Genomic DNA, 17,458 nt, shown 5'->3' with positions numbered 1-17,458 from the left:
ACGAACATTTATAGTGCTTCACATTTTGGACAAGAAAGGACTAAACCTTGAACTACACGTATATTTAAAATGAAGAGGATCGTAAGGCGGGACATGTTTGTTAGTCCATATATTAAGTGTCGCTTATAGTGCATAGTCATTAAATGACAGCGTCAAAGATGTGCGTGTGTGACCTGTACGATGTGCTAACAAGGCGTGCTTAAATTCCTTCGCGCAGGTAGGCCTCTGCTTGTCCCGAGCGACAGCGGCAGTGATCAACTTCAGTTGCTTCATGGTGCTCATTCCAATGTGCAGGACACTGCTTCAGATTATCAGTTCCTGGTTACCCCCGGTAAGTGTGCTTTCTAACGAAGACGCATATCACTTCGCTAGCACAGAAAGTAAATGTATAATGAGTGGCCTAATCCTGAAGCAGCAACGGAGCCGCGCAAAGGACCTGAGCTCTAACGGTAGCGTAATGAGGCCTCGACGCACAGGGCACGTGATCAGCATCACTGGGCTGTGTGGAGGCTGACCAGAAAGACCCAGCGAGGGAGAAAACTCAGAGTTGCCTTTCTGCATCTCTTCAAGCTGCGGGCGTGTTTGCGTTGAAGGGGCTGCTGCTTGAATAGTTGACCGCATTGACACGGTGTGACCTTTGAAAAGAAAACGGGGTATCGTCTGGAAACGCATCGCTGCCAGTGCAGCTCTTTTGCATTGCTAAGTTGAAGCAGCGCATTTAGGCTATATTGTGCGAAAGAATGTCGTTTCTGAGTCGGGAAGCAAACGGACCGGACCATCCTGTCGTACGTTCCTTCTGTGCCTCGACTATTTATTCGTATTTCTGCGCAGCTGCCTACGTCGACGTCGCTGTTGTCGGTGTAGAAGGACTGATACCGCGCTCACGAAACCATGGAGGGCATTGTGGACCACCTTGCGAAATTACCACAGCTGGTTCTTCCAAATAAGTTACAGGCAATATTGTTGTCGTTTGAGTTATAGCATGAGGCAGAATGACAACGGATGCGATGCCTTACGGAAAAGTGCGCGAACTAGGTACATACAGCTGAGAAGCTATGTTGCTTTCTGAGTAGTTCGATGGCGAATCTTCACACCGAATGCACCGGACATGACATGGGAGAAACGAAAGGCCTTCTTTGAAATTCTGTGTAGATTCGCTCAAGAACGTTCCTTGGCGACATTGATGAACTACAAATGGGCACATCGAGAGGCGATTCTAAGGTGTCTAATGGAAAGCGTATAAGTCCAATGAAATGGAACTTCGGGAATAAGTGGCATCGGTATCAGCTGAAAAGTATCTTTGAACGTTGACACATACAAGAATGGGGATAACCCGCTGTTGTCCTCTCCAAACTCCCATTCTTTTCCTAATCATTGCTTATGCTACATTTTGCATCACCACAAGATAAAATTTATCGATGACTGTATTTTGCTCTTCACGAAACTGATGGCAGGGAGCACTCCTAGGACTAATCAAAGGACGCTGACAGACTTTATGTATCTGGGTTATCTTTATCAGAAATATCGCCATCGTTAAGAGGTTTTCTTCGGTTGTGGTCTTAAGTTGTGATCTTAAGTGGATCTCCAGTATCTGTTGAAGATAAGCTCGATATAGTCATTCGTACATCTATTATGTATTTTAGATTGATTTTTCTTTCCCAAATTCAACAAGAAATTTTATATATATTGGCCTATGTTTAACCTTCACTCTTTCTGCCGGCCAAGCTAACGTTAAATCGCACTAATCTATTTGCACAGATTAATTTATCACAACAGCTACTACAGATTTAACGATAGTAATGTTTGCCGGCGAGCTAACCTGTGATGCGTTCTTCTTAGTAGCATTACAGCACATCCAAATATATTAAACACAAATAATTTGAGTGGGTGCACACAACAAAAGTGCTTGAAAACGCCGTGAAAGATATGTACAACATTTATACGTATTAGATTTACCATTTTCCAATAATTCAACGAAATTCAGGAACTTCTGCACAGAGCTCGTAGTTTCTCTGTGAAAGCGCATGTAATGTAGCGTTGCAAGGAAATTTTCCGTCACACGCAGAACTGTTATTTACTACTTGTACATATCGGTAATTACGAAACATTGTTCTGAATTCCGGCTAACCTTAAACCAATAAATACCATTTGTCAACACTTCAGGTTTCGTGCAAAGCATTGAGAACACACAAAATTGAATAGTATAAAATATATAAACTGAAGGCATTTTTTGATATAATCGAAAATTGGTTAAACTCACCGCAGTTCTGCCTGTCATACCAGTGATTATACGCCTCCTGCTAATTCAAGCCGGCAGCTTCAGCAAAATGTGTTTAAGTCCGATACCTCGTTTCATTTTAACCTCTTCACCGAATGTTATATCATATGTGATACGCACTGAACATCCTAATAGTATCGAAGGACAGATTACAAGAAAACATGTATGTTTTTATGTCATCTCTAGCAATTAAGTGCATAGTGACTGCACCTCTTGAGATTAATTCAGAGTAATATTTTCCCTGAAAAATGTATCGTGAGAGTGCGTCGCATGGTACTGCATACGTTCGTGAATAAACGGCTTTTTTAACAATGTTGATACATATTATCGGTACATACAAAATACAAGAATGTTTCATTTTGATTTATCAGCCTTTTAAATATCTTTTAAATAGAACAGTACATTCGGGTGCTTCTGCAAAGCAAGTAATTATTGCTGTATCTCGTATATATAGAGATATATTGAAAAGCATGCAGTTATGCGTTATTTTGCGTGGGGGAGCACATATTTATTTTCTCTCGAAAGAACAAACTTAAAGGGTCCCTGAAACGCTTCGGACAAATTTTGTAGACGCGTAGGGTGCAGCTACAGGAAAACATTCGCGTCAAAATTTAAGTGAAGCGTCTCACATTAAGAGAGCTACGGACGATTATAAGTTACCCTCCTCCCTAGCCATGCATTTCCTCCTCAACTCGTTCACCGAGTGATCGGGGCTAAACTCCGCCTTCACTGGCTCTACGTCATGTTGTGACGTGTTGTCATCTACTTCCGGTTGTCTTGGAGCCAGCGCGCGAAGGCTCTTCAACCTCTCCGCTAGCCGCCTGGCCGTCGATCCCCAGCGAGAGCGATCAAGCAGCGTGGGTTGCGAGCGTTCTGTCGCAGCGCCGAGCGTGTCCATTATTCCGGTAACCACAGGCGATCTGGGTGTTTTGACGGATAGCCAGAGGCGCAAACTAAAGCCCCTCCATACCGCTGTGATGAAGGAGCTTCGTAGACGTACGTGAGCGGCCTGATTGGCATGCACGGTCCAGACATCTGGTGGCGCAGAGCTTAACTAGCCAAATACAGAGCTAGTATTCCTGTAACCAAGTATAAAAGATTTTAAACATATAAAAAGACAACGCGTTCAAGATTAAGCTCCTGCCGAAAATTTGAGCCAGCAGCAAAGTAGAAATAACTTGGTTACTGCTATATTAGCTGTGTGTTTGGTTAGCTCTGTGCCGCCAGGGGGCTGCACCGTGCAAGAAGTTCACGTTTGCGCCTCCGTTCATCACGTAAAACGTGGTACAACGGCCAGTACACTTGCGCTTGCGTTTACCTGAATACCGGACACGCTAAACTCTATTGTGGCAATCCTTCGACGTGAAGTGACGGCCGCAAACGCGTAGATGCTGGCGCCGTTGGGATACCGATAGTCCGATGCGCTACAGCCACTCCGCTCGTCTGCTGCCTTGCAGCGGGGCACGATGTCGCAGCTTTACATGTCGCCGATCGCTACGTTTGCAGCCCACAACGCAACAAGGGCGAACCATGGTGTTCGCGAAAAGAAAGAACAGGACTAACGCTGACCGCGCAGCTCTCGTCAACACGGAGCACGTTTTTACACAAGCAGACGACACTTGCTGTGAGCCGGAAGTGCTTTTAGTGTAGTGATACAGGTCCTTGTGCATTCTCTTTCTGATACTTTCTTATTATAGAAACAAATTAACTAACATTTGAACTATTACGAACAATATTCGTTCACCATAATGTTGGAAAATTATCGATGACGCGCCCTGGGCAGCCAATCGGATTGCTGGCCCAGTGACGTGTTGTGGTCAAATCGCGTCACTTGGTCAGAAAACTCAGCCGATTGACGTGCTGCGATAGTTAGCAATGAACCTTTTTAAAACCTTATAATAAATTACACGCTTTGCGTGGAGCGCTTAGATGCGTCAAATAATGATCAGAAGGACCTACTCTAACAACTCAGTACGTTTGTACAAAACGTCAAAATCGATTCAGGGTCCCTTTAAGTGACACTCTAAGTTTTCACGGTCTATACTACTTCGTGGTATCATTATTCTCATAGATTTGTCGGAAGGAAGCGCTCTAGCTTTTCTTTGCCTACATGATTAGGGTATATACTAGTCTATCAAGCATGACTTATAGAATCATACAAGCAGGTACTAGCTGCAATAAATACACAATACCCTTTTACAGCAAAGCTTCAAGTTTTTCAATGTCAATAGCGTTCTTGCAAGTTTCCTGCAAGTAGAATTCCTTTCTGCATGGTCAGAAAATACATCATAACTCCATTGTTTATCATATAGATACCTAACGACAACATTTGCTCATGATACTGCAATCATGCGTTCATTTAGGAAATTGAGTTTTCTTTGTGGTCTGGCCTAAACAAAAGGTTTGTCTATATGTTTTCACAGTAAAGGGGCTAAAAAGAAACTTGGGCATCTTCGGCACTCAGCGTTTTTTTTTTTTTTTTTTGCTTCGAATGATCTACACTTGTTATATGCCCTTTTTCCAAAGCTCACCATTATCGTCTTTTAACAAAAAACGACAAAGCAGAAGACTATAACCGCGTTCGCGCGTTCTGTTTCAGAAATTTCACGGGTGTGTGCGGGTATGTGTGGACCAAGGTGTCGGGCTGCACGTCCTGTTTGCCGCAACCATCATCATCACTTCAAGTAAGTGCAAAAAAAAAAAAAAAACTGCTGTGGGGCTCATGACTAGCAAATGATAGAGTGGAAATAGAACATTTTTCTTTTGTTTATAAACACCGTCGTCTCCAGGTAGATCTGCCCTGTCTTACCTCTGTAATTGCGTATATCTCATGTGATTTGTATAGATTTTTTCTCACTCTAGCTTAAATTTTGAACGAAAATACTCTCAACAAGAAAAAACAAAACAGTGATACATGGAGCATCGCGAAGCACAGACCAATCAGTAGCCTTGTTTTGATGCTAAAAAGGAAGAATGCGGAGGCGTTGCCCTTATTGTATTGCGTTCATTTTAAACAATATTAGTTGACAGAGCTGAGTCCAAATTCTGCACAGGCCAGTCAATGCAGCGCACACCGTTACTGCAAATGCCTATTCGTTTACCCTACACTCTGATTAAATAACGGGGCCGTTTCAGAGCAGTAAATACTTAAACATGACGTCTCGCTTCCTCTCGTTCAAATGCAGTATCACAGTCATAAATGCATGTCGTTCTTGGAGGTATGTGCTCTTTACTTACAGCATGCATCTCTGTAACATGCGAGCCGCCCGCATAAATGGTACCGATCAGCCGCGTTCACGCAGCAGTCCTCGTTCGCACGTTATTGGTACTCTCTCTGGAGTGGTATGATCTGCGTACGTAAATTGATTTTCAGTGTTCTAAGAAATGTCCGCTGAAGTATTCTAGTTCTGCTTTAGCTTGGGCGCTCATATCAATATACACGATTGAAAACGGAGAAATTGTTTTTCTTGGCATCTAATGCGCCGAATTTGATGATGCCTGTTGCATTTGAAAGAAAAAAAATCGACTGTAGTGGCTGTAGTAAGATCACTTTCTATTGAATCCGCCATTTAAAAAAGACGTTCGAAATTGCAAACTTGAAAATAATTAGAATATCAACTTTTCAACTTTGAACTTCACTAGGTGATGATATGTCAATTCTGCGATAAACTGCGCCTAATCAGGCATCTAAAACGGACGACATGGATGCATTTTAACACAGCTTCCAAATGAGTCGCAAGTTTTTGAGCAGGATCTTTGCGAAATCGTTTTAAGTACACTGAAATTTCACGTGAACTTCAACCTCATATATCAGATTTTTCCGCTATAGATGCTTTAAGGGAAGCAGTTTCCAGTAGTGCTACGTTATTTTTTGCTAAAAAATTACGGATTTGCAAACTTAGTGCGTCAATTATTTAGTAAACAATTTTCGAGACTTCTATAAAGCAATTGGGCTTATAAATCAAAATTAGGCGTCCTACAGTTGCTATAATTTGCTTTTTTTCTTCCAATGCAGTAAACTTGATTAAAATTGGACTATCGGTTGTCTAGTGAGAGCATTTCTGCGTTTTATGTGTATTTATATCGGGAAATTTTGAGCGGCCTCGAGATGATGCTTCCTCTTAACAACTGGAGTTAAAGTTGCGAAAGAAGTCTGCGGAATAGCAATTTTCTAAAAATGAATTCACGGCACGTAGCTGCTCTACACTGCACGAGTTCGCGTCACGATGACGACGACAAGAGTACCGGATAATACTAGAATTGCCACACGTGGAACAAGAATACGGTGCGGAATTTACCGATGTCGCCGCGCTTACCAGTGACTACGTATTAATGAGTATTTACATAGCAGATAAAAAAGAATGAAAAGAGAACAAAGCTAAATGAACACTGTCCCTCTTTTTCATAAACGTTCTTTCCTTTTTTTTGTAGAAGCCATGCAACTATTCGATCTTGTGAAGTTTTCATCTACAGCCCTACATTCTGTGTTAACTACCTCAATAACTGTATATCTATCACTTTCGGCGAATCCGCGATAGGATCTTCACTTTGTTCGTCTACCTCCAACAACCATACGAGGTATTTCCGATCCACCTGGCACCACGTGCAAACGACCGATGCACGACGCGGCCCTCGCCGTTGGGGTCAGTGGGAGCAAATCGATCAGTTGGTCATCGATGAACATCTCGCGTGGGAACAGGTGGCAGGGCATAACTTCGGGACCCGAGCCATGATTTGCGAGCGAGCTTGACTACAGCGAAAGGATGGTCAGACGATGTAGTCAGTGTGTGTGATTTTGTTGAGAAAAAGTTTGTGTTTGGTTTTTCATACAGGTTCATAAAGAACGGAAAAAATGTCATCAGTCTTGCCTTCTACTCCTCCCGGTTGGACCGAATTCCCCGGAATTGAACTTTATATGTATATCTGCTTTTAAATAGTATTCGTCAAAATTTCCTCCATGGTGTATCTTTCTGCACAACATACACACACGTGAACAAAAGACATTTAGAACATACTGACAGAGCGCTTTCGTCCAACGGATTGTAGATGTGCGTTAAAGTTACCATGCATTGGCAGTCCAAGCTCGCTCAGGTTAAGACCTTATAAAAAAAACTTTCTTACCACAAAAGTGGAAAGCAAGTGAGACGTTTCCTGTTTAACTAAACTGGTGACTGGGTGACTCCGCGCTAAACACATAAACCGTAAAATTGACCCTCAGTAATACTTAAGGAAACGTTGCGGCTTAATTTATTCGGTGAAATGCACATCCGAAATAATTCTTTCAAATGATGTTTAGAACGACTGAAATTTCAGCGAGTGCGTAGATTTTCATATTACTGAAAGGCAGGTGTGCGAAACTCGGACACACTTGTGATACACTTGTGAGCAATATGAAGTTATGGTATGAATTTATCGTCACACAAAAAGTACATTGTAGATATTTTATCAAGTTATTTGCATTCTCCGTCGTCCATGTAACGATGTCGTGGTGAGCTAAATTGATTAAAACACTACAGTTTTTCAGAAGACAACGCATAGAAAATGGACAAAAATGACTGTTGTAAACATAAAACAAAGATGTCGTAATACCAAATGTTCAGCCGTAAATTGAGGCGTAAACAAACGTGAAAAATAACATCTGGTCGACAGGATGCATTCAGTCTTTCATGAGACAGTTTGGTCGAACTTGTTCTTTTTTTATACGAGATCACTAACTTGAAAGTTTCGCAGTCTCTCCATCCAGCCACATTGACTGACAATATGCTTTCACGGAACGGCATGATAGGACAGGAGCTTCCTGTAACTGCAACTCCTACCTACTCACACTACACTGTCGAAAGTTGACTTAATCGTAGTGCATAAGTTTATTCTGCGTATTCTACACTAGACGTATCATAAGTTCATCTGGGCGCATTTATTAGGGTGAAACAGCTATCCCGCAACTAAACCGAATACGAAGGAAACTTTACTGCAAGGAGGGTGATAATGTTTGTTTGTTTGTTCCACCTCAACATATTATATTATTTTATTTGCATGCCTCTAGCTTGGGAGCTATTTTTCGTGCGTGATGCTGCGGCTGAAAAAAGGGGGTGGCGAAGAGCGGGGGAGGGGCGCAGAATAGTACTCAAAGGCCTAATCTGTATTCTGTTCTGTAATTGGTTCATAAGGCTGGTAATTGCTAAGACTTGAAATGCTATGCAATAGAACGGCCTTCTGGAACGTGAGACGAGTGTATTAAATATCGAGGACGTATTAGAAAATTGTAAGCGTTCGGTTTATTGAAGCGGAATTGATTGTGCTAAATATTTCTCTTAACCCTTACTTTACCTCCTCCTGTAGTTGCAAAGACGTCGTTATCTAATCGACAGTGATCGAACAAGAGATATCTTAGGCTAGAGGCAATATTTCGGCAAATAAAAAAGGGCTTTTTTAGTCGCCGCCATGGATTATGGCGGTTTATGGTTTTGGGGGTTGCGCTGCTGTGCATTATGTGCTAGATTCGATCCTGGCTGAGGCCACATAATCCAATGGGGGCGAAATCCAACGTCGCTCGTCTATTGTGCTCTGTGTGCACCTTAAAGAACTCCAGTTGGTCAATGTGAATCAGCAGCACTTCATTAGGGCGTCCCTGATACCCGTGGTGCAGATTCGGGACGTCAAACTTGAAAATCTAAGGAACATTCTTTTCTTTACGGCTTGACCAAGATAAGTTTGTCGATACGCGGCCTCCAGCACGATGATCCCTTTGCTCATACTGAACAGCAGAGGACAGCGCAAAAATACAGAACACAATGAAGAGAAATCATGGTTGATCCCTCTTGCATAGAAATCAATAGAACACGAAAGTGAAAAGTGTCTTCACAGAAGCTGTTGCATGTTTATTGTACGTGAAGAATTAAATTGCAAGTAACCATCAGCGGCACCCTACCACTGTACCGGGATCCTCGACAATTGCCAAACAAGGGAAAGATGTCGAACGACTCGCCACCGGGTAACATCCCTCGGAGACACCGAATTGCACGCGCCGGAGCATTGCGGAAATCCGCCACAAACCACAGGCGTTCGCACACCGTGCAAGTGAAACCGAAAGGGTTGTTAGTAAATCGTTTCGTGAACTCATGGTCTGAAGCAGCGAAAGGCGCACGACTTGCTGGTCAGTGACCGTGTGGCAGGTTTGTTTGGCGCGCGGCCTCCTGTCGGCGAGCGGCGTCCTGCTGCCGAGTCGCTTCGGCGAAAGTGCGATCATTTTGGTCCGGCTCCGTAGTGCCTTGGACAACCAGTTGAGTGGTCACGCGCTCAGCTTCAGTAATGCGAGTGGCAGAGCTCGCGGCGTGCGCAGCGTGCGCCGCGAATGCGCGAAAGCATTCTGCTTCACGCTGGCGTGTCTCTCGCCGGACCAAAGCGAGATTCGCCCGTCGACGTCGTTGGCTTTCTGCGCCGCTAAGCGCAGCAGTTTTCTTAGTTGCTGCCATCGCAAGCGAAGCAGTAGGCGGCGTGTAAACACTGCTGTTGCATGTTGAAGCTGCACTCCGTAGGCCATGAGGCGGCACAGGCTAATCCGTCGCGAAAGACAGTGTGCGGCAAATTGCGCCGTCAGCTCAACGCCTCAGCAGAAGGCCTACACCACGTTGAAGCCTCTGCCCCTCCGCTGCGTTGAGACTACTGAAGCGCTCTCTGTCCGTGCTCGTTAGTTTCATGATGCAGTACTTCGCTTCACCGCTCGTAGATGGCGGCACCATCCCTGTCAAGAGTAAGGCTCCTGAATGTCACGAGATCATATTTTACACACTTGCGCCTACGTCACATCCGTTACAGTAAGTTTATCGTGGACGCCGGCATAAAACACTTGCATATTAAAAAGGAGACTACACAAACACTGCACTCGCATTTAATTTGTATTTTGATAAACATAGACTTAAACATGTGCATCAGCGCAACGGCGTGTGACAGAAAAAAATAGCTTGGCGCTGTTTCGCCATATCTGGTCCTTGCCCCAATTACGGTTATTAATCATCATCATCAGAAAAAAGCACTTCATATCAGTGAAAAAAAAACAGGCAAAACATACTCGACTCTTTCAGTTTAAGTTACGCGTCAACATTTATGGAAGCCTTCCAGAATATAACTAGAAAAGGAAGTGAGAAAGACCAACATGCTTTGTTTGTTGTTCTTTTTTTTCAGTGATATGAAGTACTTGTTTTGTCACATGACGGTGCGCTGGTGCATCTGTATAAGACTACGTTTTTCGAAATACAAATCAGATGCGAGTGCAGTGCTTGTGGCCTCTCCTTTTTTAGCAGAGAAGCTCCTTAGGCTCTCACGATGTCCGTTGTCGCCGTCGTCATCGTAGCTCCCCGTCGCGCACGCAGCGCGCATACCGACCGCGCACAAGTGTTGCGCTGCGCCGCGCCCCTGTCGCAACACTTAGCACTGCAGTATGGAGCAGCGCGAACGTAAGCGCAAACGTCGTGACTCTGATCCTACACTTCGAGAACCAGACGCGGCAGCCCAACGGCAGCGCCGCGAAGCTAACCGCGAGCTACGAGCACGAGAAGCAGCAGCACGCTGGCAACGGCAGCAAGACCCCAAAGCGAAAGCTCGAGCAGCAGCTGTAATCGTCCTAGGAGCTTCGCTCCATCATCAGCATTCACTTCGTGGATCGGCTGCCAATTTTTTCTGCTTTGTGTTCTATCTTTCTGTGCTACCCCCCTTCTATTCTGCAGGAACGAATACCAGCTTGCTCACTTGCAGACTTCCCTTCCTTTGCTCGTGCACTGTTGATTATTTCAAAAACACTATTTCTTGTTTTGCACGAGCATACTTCTGAATCACCCTGCTCAATTTTCTGTTTTCTTTTTCTTTTAACCGAGTCATGGTTCTTCGAGCAGTGTGATTTTTTGCAGTTTCATCCGTGGCCGTAACTCCTTTGACGTTTTTTTTTTTTTTATCTGATTCCAGTTGTCCATTCTTTGGCGCACCTTGTTAACGCGTGCAACTTTTCTTCTTACTACTCGCACGACTATGTGGAAATCAACATGGCCAGGTATCCCGGAGAGGTGAGTTGATTGTATATTATGGTCCTTGATGTTATCGCGCAAAATTAGTTGGGATAGAGCCACACAAGACAAACATGGAACTTTAAATTGTTTCTACTGCACAACGATACGAAACCAGCAGTCGTTGCGTGGGTGTTGAAAAAACGTGATTTGAGTGCGCGTTCGAGTGCGTGCTGTATGTCCCGAGAAAACGCCGCACTGACGAATATTAAGTTAGAGCGAAGTTTGATATGCATTTAACAAGTTCACCCTATTAGACACATGGAAATATGCTTTGTAAAAAAAATTAAGAAACCATGCATCGATAAAACAATTCTATATGTCTTGGTAGGGTATGTTTCTTAAGTAATTTATGTTAGAGGCGAAATGACAAGTTGTTGACCGTTAACTTGTAATGCGCTTGTCATCTTCTTAGAAACACAGTCTACATTAAACATGCGCAAATGTTTGCAAGGTCCTCCTCCTGTAGGGCGTTTACAAAGGAGGTTTCTTTCTGAGAAAAAGTATTTAGGGCCAGGAATTGCGCGATACAGCCGATTTTCATCTCCACCTTTGAATGCAATTACAAATTGCAGACTCCAGTCCAGACTTGGCACGCAGAACTTTCCAAAGCACTCACCACGTTTGGTTTGTGCGTCTGAATCCCGAATCGATTCAGTTCTTTCGGCGAGCCTGTGGTCCACATACTTTGCTCATGGGTCATAATTAATAAATATCCTCTGTTGTAGTTGCGTCATTTAGCAGTAATAAGAAATGCACTCAAGGTTACTAGTCCCATGTAGTTCCTGCTCTAGAGCCAACCGCGCAGCTCAAGCTTATTGCAGCTTTTGAGGGGTTTTAATATTTCTGGCATTCTTTTTTGTATTCAAAGGTTTTCTTTGTATCGGATACTTTCACTTCACGATATACAATTTTCACGGGCTGCCTTTGTAATAACAGCTTCACGGCTTGTTTCAAGCACCGTTAGTGGGGGATACGGCCTGTAGAGCGCCGAAACAATATCGAGAGAACAAGCCCTGCTATGGCGATGGTTAGAGACTCGAGGAAATGATGTGGCTCATAGTGATGAAGCCTCACTCCCAGTGCTATATGAGAAATACATATCGATAGTCGATACAGCAATGCGCTGAAATCTTTGGAAGATTTCTTTTCGGACACCATTGACAACTCATTACCATGGGCTTGGAGTTGTTTGCTTGCATCTGGTCTTTGCGCCAATGAACTCTGTTAATCATTGATTGTCATCTCTTCGCTCTTTCTCTTTGCAAATACTTTAACCTTTGTTGCGAAAAGATCAAGTTGATATGTTGTTGATGTTTCGTTCACCGTTTCCTTATTATCTGTTGTTTGCAGGATCCGCTTCTGATGATACTCAGGACAGGTAAGCTGCTTTCTTTCGTGTTACCTATTTGCAGGCACCGTACTTGTAGTACTGTGCAGTTTCTATATTATGCACATAAAGGCGGTCTTGCGCTACGGAAGTTATCGTTGACTCATACCGCGGACCGAGCGTATCATGGCACGGCGGCATCCAATGAATCGCGTCAAGAGCAGCCAGTCGGTGCAAAAATAATAATAATCCGAATATCTCTAAGCGATGGCAAACAACATTACCTTGGGTCTGTCCAGCTACGTGGCATTTGCATATTTTTAAATCTTGGTGCATGATAGTTGGGACGCCATGTATACCGCCATAGGACACCATGTATGCCTATGAAGCGCATCGTGTCGGGCGTTACGGACAGACTGACGGACGGAAGGAGATATTTCCGAGGAAACTATCCATAGAATGCTTACGCATTAAAATCACGAGGGAGCGTGAATTGATACCGAGTGAAGCCAGAAATAGTGTGCCAAAACGCGTGATCACATCGTGGTAGGTGTTTTTTTTTTTGTCTGCCGCTCCCAGCAATCTCAGTGCACGCTCTTTTGAAGAGATATTGGGTGCGATAGCGAGGGGCGGCTGCCGTATTTGTACGTTGCAACGAAGACGATAAATGTATACGTGGCAATAAATGGCTGTAGTTGCGTAATCATAACGAGAAAAAATGTGCATAGAGTGGTTGGCAAAGCAGAGGAAGGAACTGCGCATCTATTAAAATCTACCGCAAACCGAGCACACTAGGCTGAGTCCGCTGAGCGCAAAATCACGTGTAAGGCGAACTTTCTGGGGGAAGAAAAAAGCGCAGAGGATGGCTTCACGGAGAGCTGGTTAGTGAAGACTGGTTATGTGCCGTAATGCTGCCTCCTAGTTCATTTTCTTCCTCCATGTTTCTAACACGCCAGTGTCCGGTCAGGTCAGAAGCTCTACACGTACGTACCTGTGCATCAGGATGAGCGGTAAATTAGCCAACGCGATTTCATAAATAGGGGTTACTGAAAATTGTTTCCTCCGCTTGTTGGGCTGTGCGTCGCGGCATTGCTGTTGGCACAAGTGTGAACGCTGGTTGCCATACAGGATGCCTTACATTCGTTTCCTGTGGGCCAGAGCTCCGTCCGCTTACTGTATCAGCGGCTTGGGCCACCATGGGAATCAACCTTAAGAGGAAGCTTTCCCCACGGGAGCTACTATCTAAATAGTCATGAAGTGAGAAATCAATTTTCTGGCATGCATCGCACTGCATTTGATGAAGTTTATTGCATTTCAAAGACAAATATTAGTATCTATCGACTGCAGAAAAAAAATATTTTCAGTTTAGGGCTCCAAATGTTTAGAAAAAGTCGTGATTTCGGAAATTTTCAAAGAACTCATTTATAAAATGTCCAACTGGAACTCAGTGATTAAAACTATATGAGAATTCAGTAAAGATAACCACGAAGTAAAATTTGGGTACTTTTAACGAAGTGAACAAAATTGGTGTATCATACGTCACTCTGTAAGACGCTAGCTATTTTTAAGCATCGAACTTTTGCAAAACCTTTGTAAGAATTTTAACACGGTAACAATTTCACATAAACTGCAAACTAATATATGTCACATTTCGCTGCTTTAGATGGGTTACCAGGTACGGTTTTGAAGGAGCTGCCATGTGTTTTTCGCTGCAGCGGTACGGATTTGTAAACAGGTCTTCGTTCTTATTTTCTTACTTAATAGCTTTTGACAGTATTTTCTAGACATTGCAGAGCCTAAATGAAAGTTCGTCTGTCTACACTCTGCTTTATTCATCGTTCTCTCTTAAATGCATCAAGTTTCATTCAAATTGGCTCAGCTGTTGTTTAACGAGAGTATTTCTGCGTTTTGAATGTAGTAATTGAATAGGGAAGTTGGAGTTGGCCCAGTGGTGAAGATTGTATTTAAAAGAGTTTTTAACAATTTCCTGTAGGCTAGACGGAACAGGGTAAACTGAAATGCATCATTCCACACTGTAACAAACGCACACTTATGCACAGGACAATAACTTGCTGCGCTAGTGCGCAGTGTGTGGCAATGAAATCACAACTGATAACGGCTATCACGTCTGTAGTCCTGTGCGAAACAAGCTGGAGCTTGTAAGAGATGCAACAGATTATGGATAATGAGTAATTCAGTAAACTTAGGCTTTACACAATGAAACTGATATAAAGTAGCGCGCAAGTTGTTATCTTAGTCCGGAAAGTGCGTGGGTTTTTTAGGAATATGCGCATGGGTTACTTGGCCTGCGCGCAATTATGATGTAAGTATACAGTGCACGCTTTCCTCTATTGTTTCTCGTTTAGCTACTCATGCATTGCCTGCTCTACCGTGCCAATATTAACGTCTCGATTAATCTGGTGACATACTCAGTTTGTTACTATTGAATTGTTCGATTTCGGTATCGCGTCTTGCGGATCAACAAGATTTTAATTTATGTAACAATTTCTTACCTTCCTGTAACCTAATAAGTGAAAGCGTGTGGTGTTATTTATGGAGTTGAATCCCATCGAATATCGTGTCTTGATTTATACCCATCTCAAAAGTTCGGTTACACTGCTCGGTTTGTGTGGCGCTGCAGCGCTATTGTCGCTGCAAATGAATTTAGATTTCATTGCCTTCCTGGACACTTTGGCTTGTGGAATCTTCTGATTTTTTGTGAGGAATTTTAGTGTCTGCTATCGTATCAGAGAAGCCCCTGTGGCACTTTTTCCCTCCTGAAATGGAGGTTTGGGACACTTTTCTGCCACTTCTACTGGCCACATCCCGGTCACTTCTGTTTTTTTTTTAAATACAGGAGACATGAAGAAGCAAAATTTGTCTACTTTCAACGAAGCTTATTTGTGCAGTGCAAAATTGAAAGGAGCTGAAGTGATACGGCCTTGTCAATTGAACTTCTTTATCTGAGTGCTGCTATAATAAATATTGAATTTGTCAGAAACTGCGCCAGCCTAAAGATCTCTGTGTGTGTAAAGACTTGCATTGAATAAAACACCAGCATTAGGAACGCAAGGAGACCGAAACGGTCAGCGTATTCAGTCTGTGCAATTACGCGGTCAGATGGGCCTCGCAATAAAGCGCGTGACGATATTTAGTATATTAGTTGTCTTTCTGCTATGACGCTTAATTGCTCAATTTCTTGTACTTACGTACGCAACGTGCACTCAGTATCAGTTAAGCAATGATTTATCATGTCTGCCACACTACCCTTCCTATTAACAAGTTCTCTGCTTCAGGTGCTTTTAACGAGTCGCTCAGCTTATTTTTCTTTGGGGACTATTTTCTGCTCTGTTCAGCCCTTAATAGGTTTTCAATTTTTTCAATGTGTTACCGTCTGGGAGCCGGATGACCATAAAGCTTTTGTGCACGACTGTCTGACTTCATTTTTAGAAGTAGTATAGGTGTCGGAGCGAAAGGAGGCAACTAGAAAGCATCTTCTTTTATACTCTTAAGATAGTTGCCATGAGAAAGAAAGAAAGAGAGAGAGCGAAACTTTATTTGATAATGGGGAAGGGGGTAAAAGGGGGACTTAGAAACTTGTTGGGTGGGGCCCTTTTCCAGGGCTCCATTGTCCTTAGCCGCCCGCCCGACTTGGTCTAGGATCCCAAGTTGCACTCCCAGGTCCGAACTGGCGAGTTGTGCCTCCCATTGCTCCGTTTTCTATTCATTTCTTCTACCTAGAAATGTATCCAGGGTTTCTGGCTTTGGTCACCGAACCACGGACAAGTGTCCCGGTACAGCATCAGATGGCGGTATCTTCTTGTGCATACCATATAAAAATATTCCATGGGTATCTACGGTACATACTTCTGGTTGCCGCAAGTGGAGAGTGGAAGGCGCAGTGTGAAGGTTGAAAGGAAAGTATTCGGCAATGTATACGTACTGCTCCCGCTGACAAAAGTTTACGAAAAGTGCAGGAGAACTCGCTATGTAAAAAACCCGGCCCCGAAGCGTGAAATGTTATGGTGCACTTCGATGCTCACGCCCTGAGAAGAAGTCCGCGTATTTAAATTCTCTTCCCCACAATTAACTACTATGCAATGGGCATTATACGCCAGCGAACATCTATCGTGGCTGTCGTTAGGATGAATAAAACCTAATGCAACTTTATTTCAGTTCCAGGTTGGACTGGTCTCGCAATGGTGTGCCTTCTTCTCTTTCTTTCCGTGGCTTCGCTCAAGTGCGTCAGGTGAGATGTGATTTTGCGTGTGGGGTGTAATTCTTGAGATTGTGGCCACTTGGGGCCTTCTGCGAGCATTTTTTTACAAGAAGGAACTTGAACATGTTTCTTGAATTTACTGAAAATGTTTGGCCACTGAATTGCGTAAGCGTTACCGTGCTTGGGACGCGAAAATACGCACAACCACTTCAGCGCTGCATCCACATGATGAAGCACTAATGAAATGTCGACGCCCTGATACTCATTCTGATACTCATTCTCAGTCATGTATCTTCACCGAGGCTGCGTAATCTGACTTCCTGGTGAGACAAATCGGCAGACTTCTGTAGGCGCGCTAATTTCCGCAGCACACTTTAAAAGTTAACTGCACGTACAAGATTATAGATGTATATATATATATATATATATATATATATATATATATATATATAATCTTGTAAGTGCAGTTAATTTTTTTATTGTGCTGCGGATATATATATATATATATATATATATATATATATATATATATATATATATATACTGTTACTGCTCCGCTCAAGCTATTTAGTGCT

General features: G+C 43.3%; 1 protein-coding gene across 2 annotated transcripts in view; it reads left to right on the top strand.

Moving 5' to 3' along the window:
• The window catches only part of LOC119461630 (NADPH oxidase 4-like), a 182,415-nt gene that overhangs the window by 129,741 nt on the left and 35,216 nt on the right, over positions 1-17,458 (top strand). For both annotated transcript variants that reach the window (XM_037722989.2, XM_037722991.2), the window contains exons 3-7: positions 218-331; positions 4,878-4,962; positions 11,237-11,334; positions 12,688-12,715; positions 16,841-16,913. In XM_037722989.2, the coding sequence (XP_037578917.1) occupies positions 218-331; positions 4,878-4,962; positions 11,237-11,334; positions 12,688-12,715; positions 16,841-16,913 (398 nt within the window). The remainder of the gene's footprint in view (positions 1-217; positions 332-4,877; positions 4,963-11,236; positions 11,335-12,687; positions 12,716-16,840; positions 16,914-17,458) is intronic.

This window comes from Dermacentor silvarum, chromosome 8 (genome assembly GCF_013339745.2).
Source record: "Dermacentor silvarum isolate Dsil-2018 chromosome 8, BIME_Dsil_1.4, whole genome shotgun sequence".
Classification (NCBI taxonomy): domain Eukaryota; kingdom Metazoa; phylum Arthropoda; class Arachnida; order Ixodida; family Ixodidae; genus Dermacentor; species Dermacentor silvarum.
This window is presented reverse-complemented; position numbering and strand designations above follow the sequence as displayed.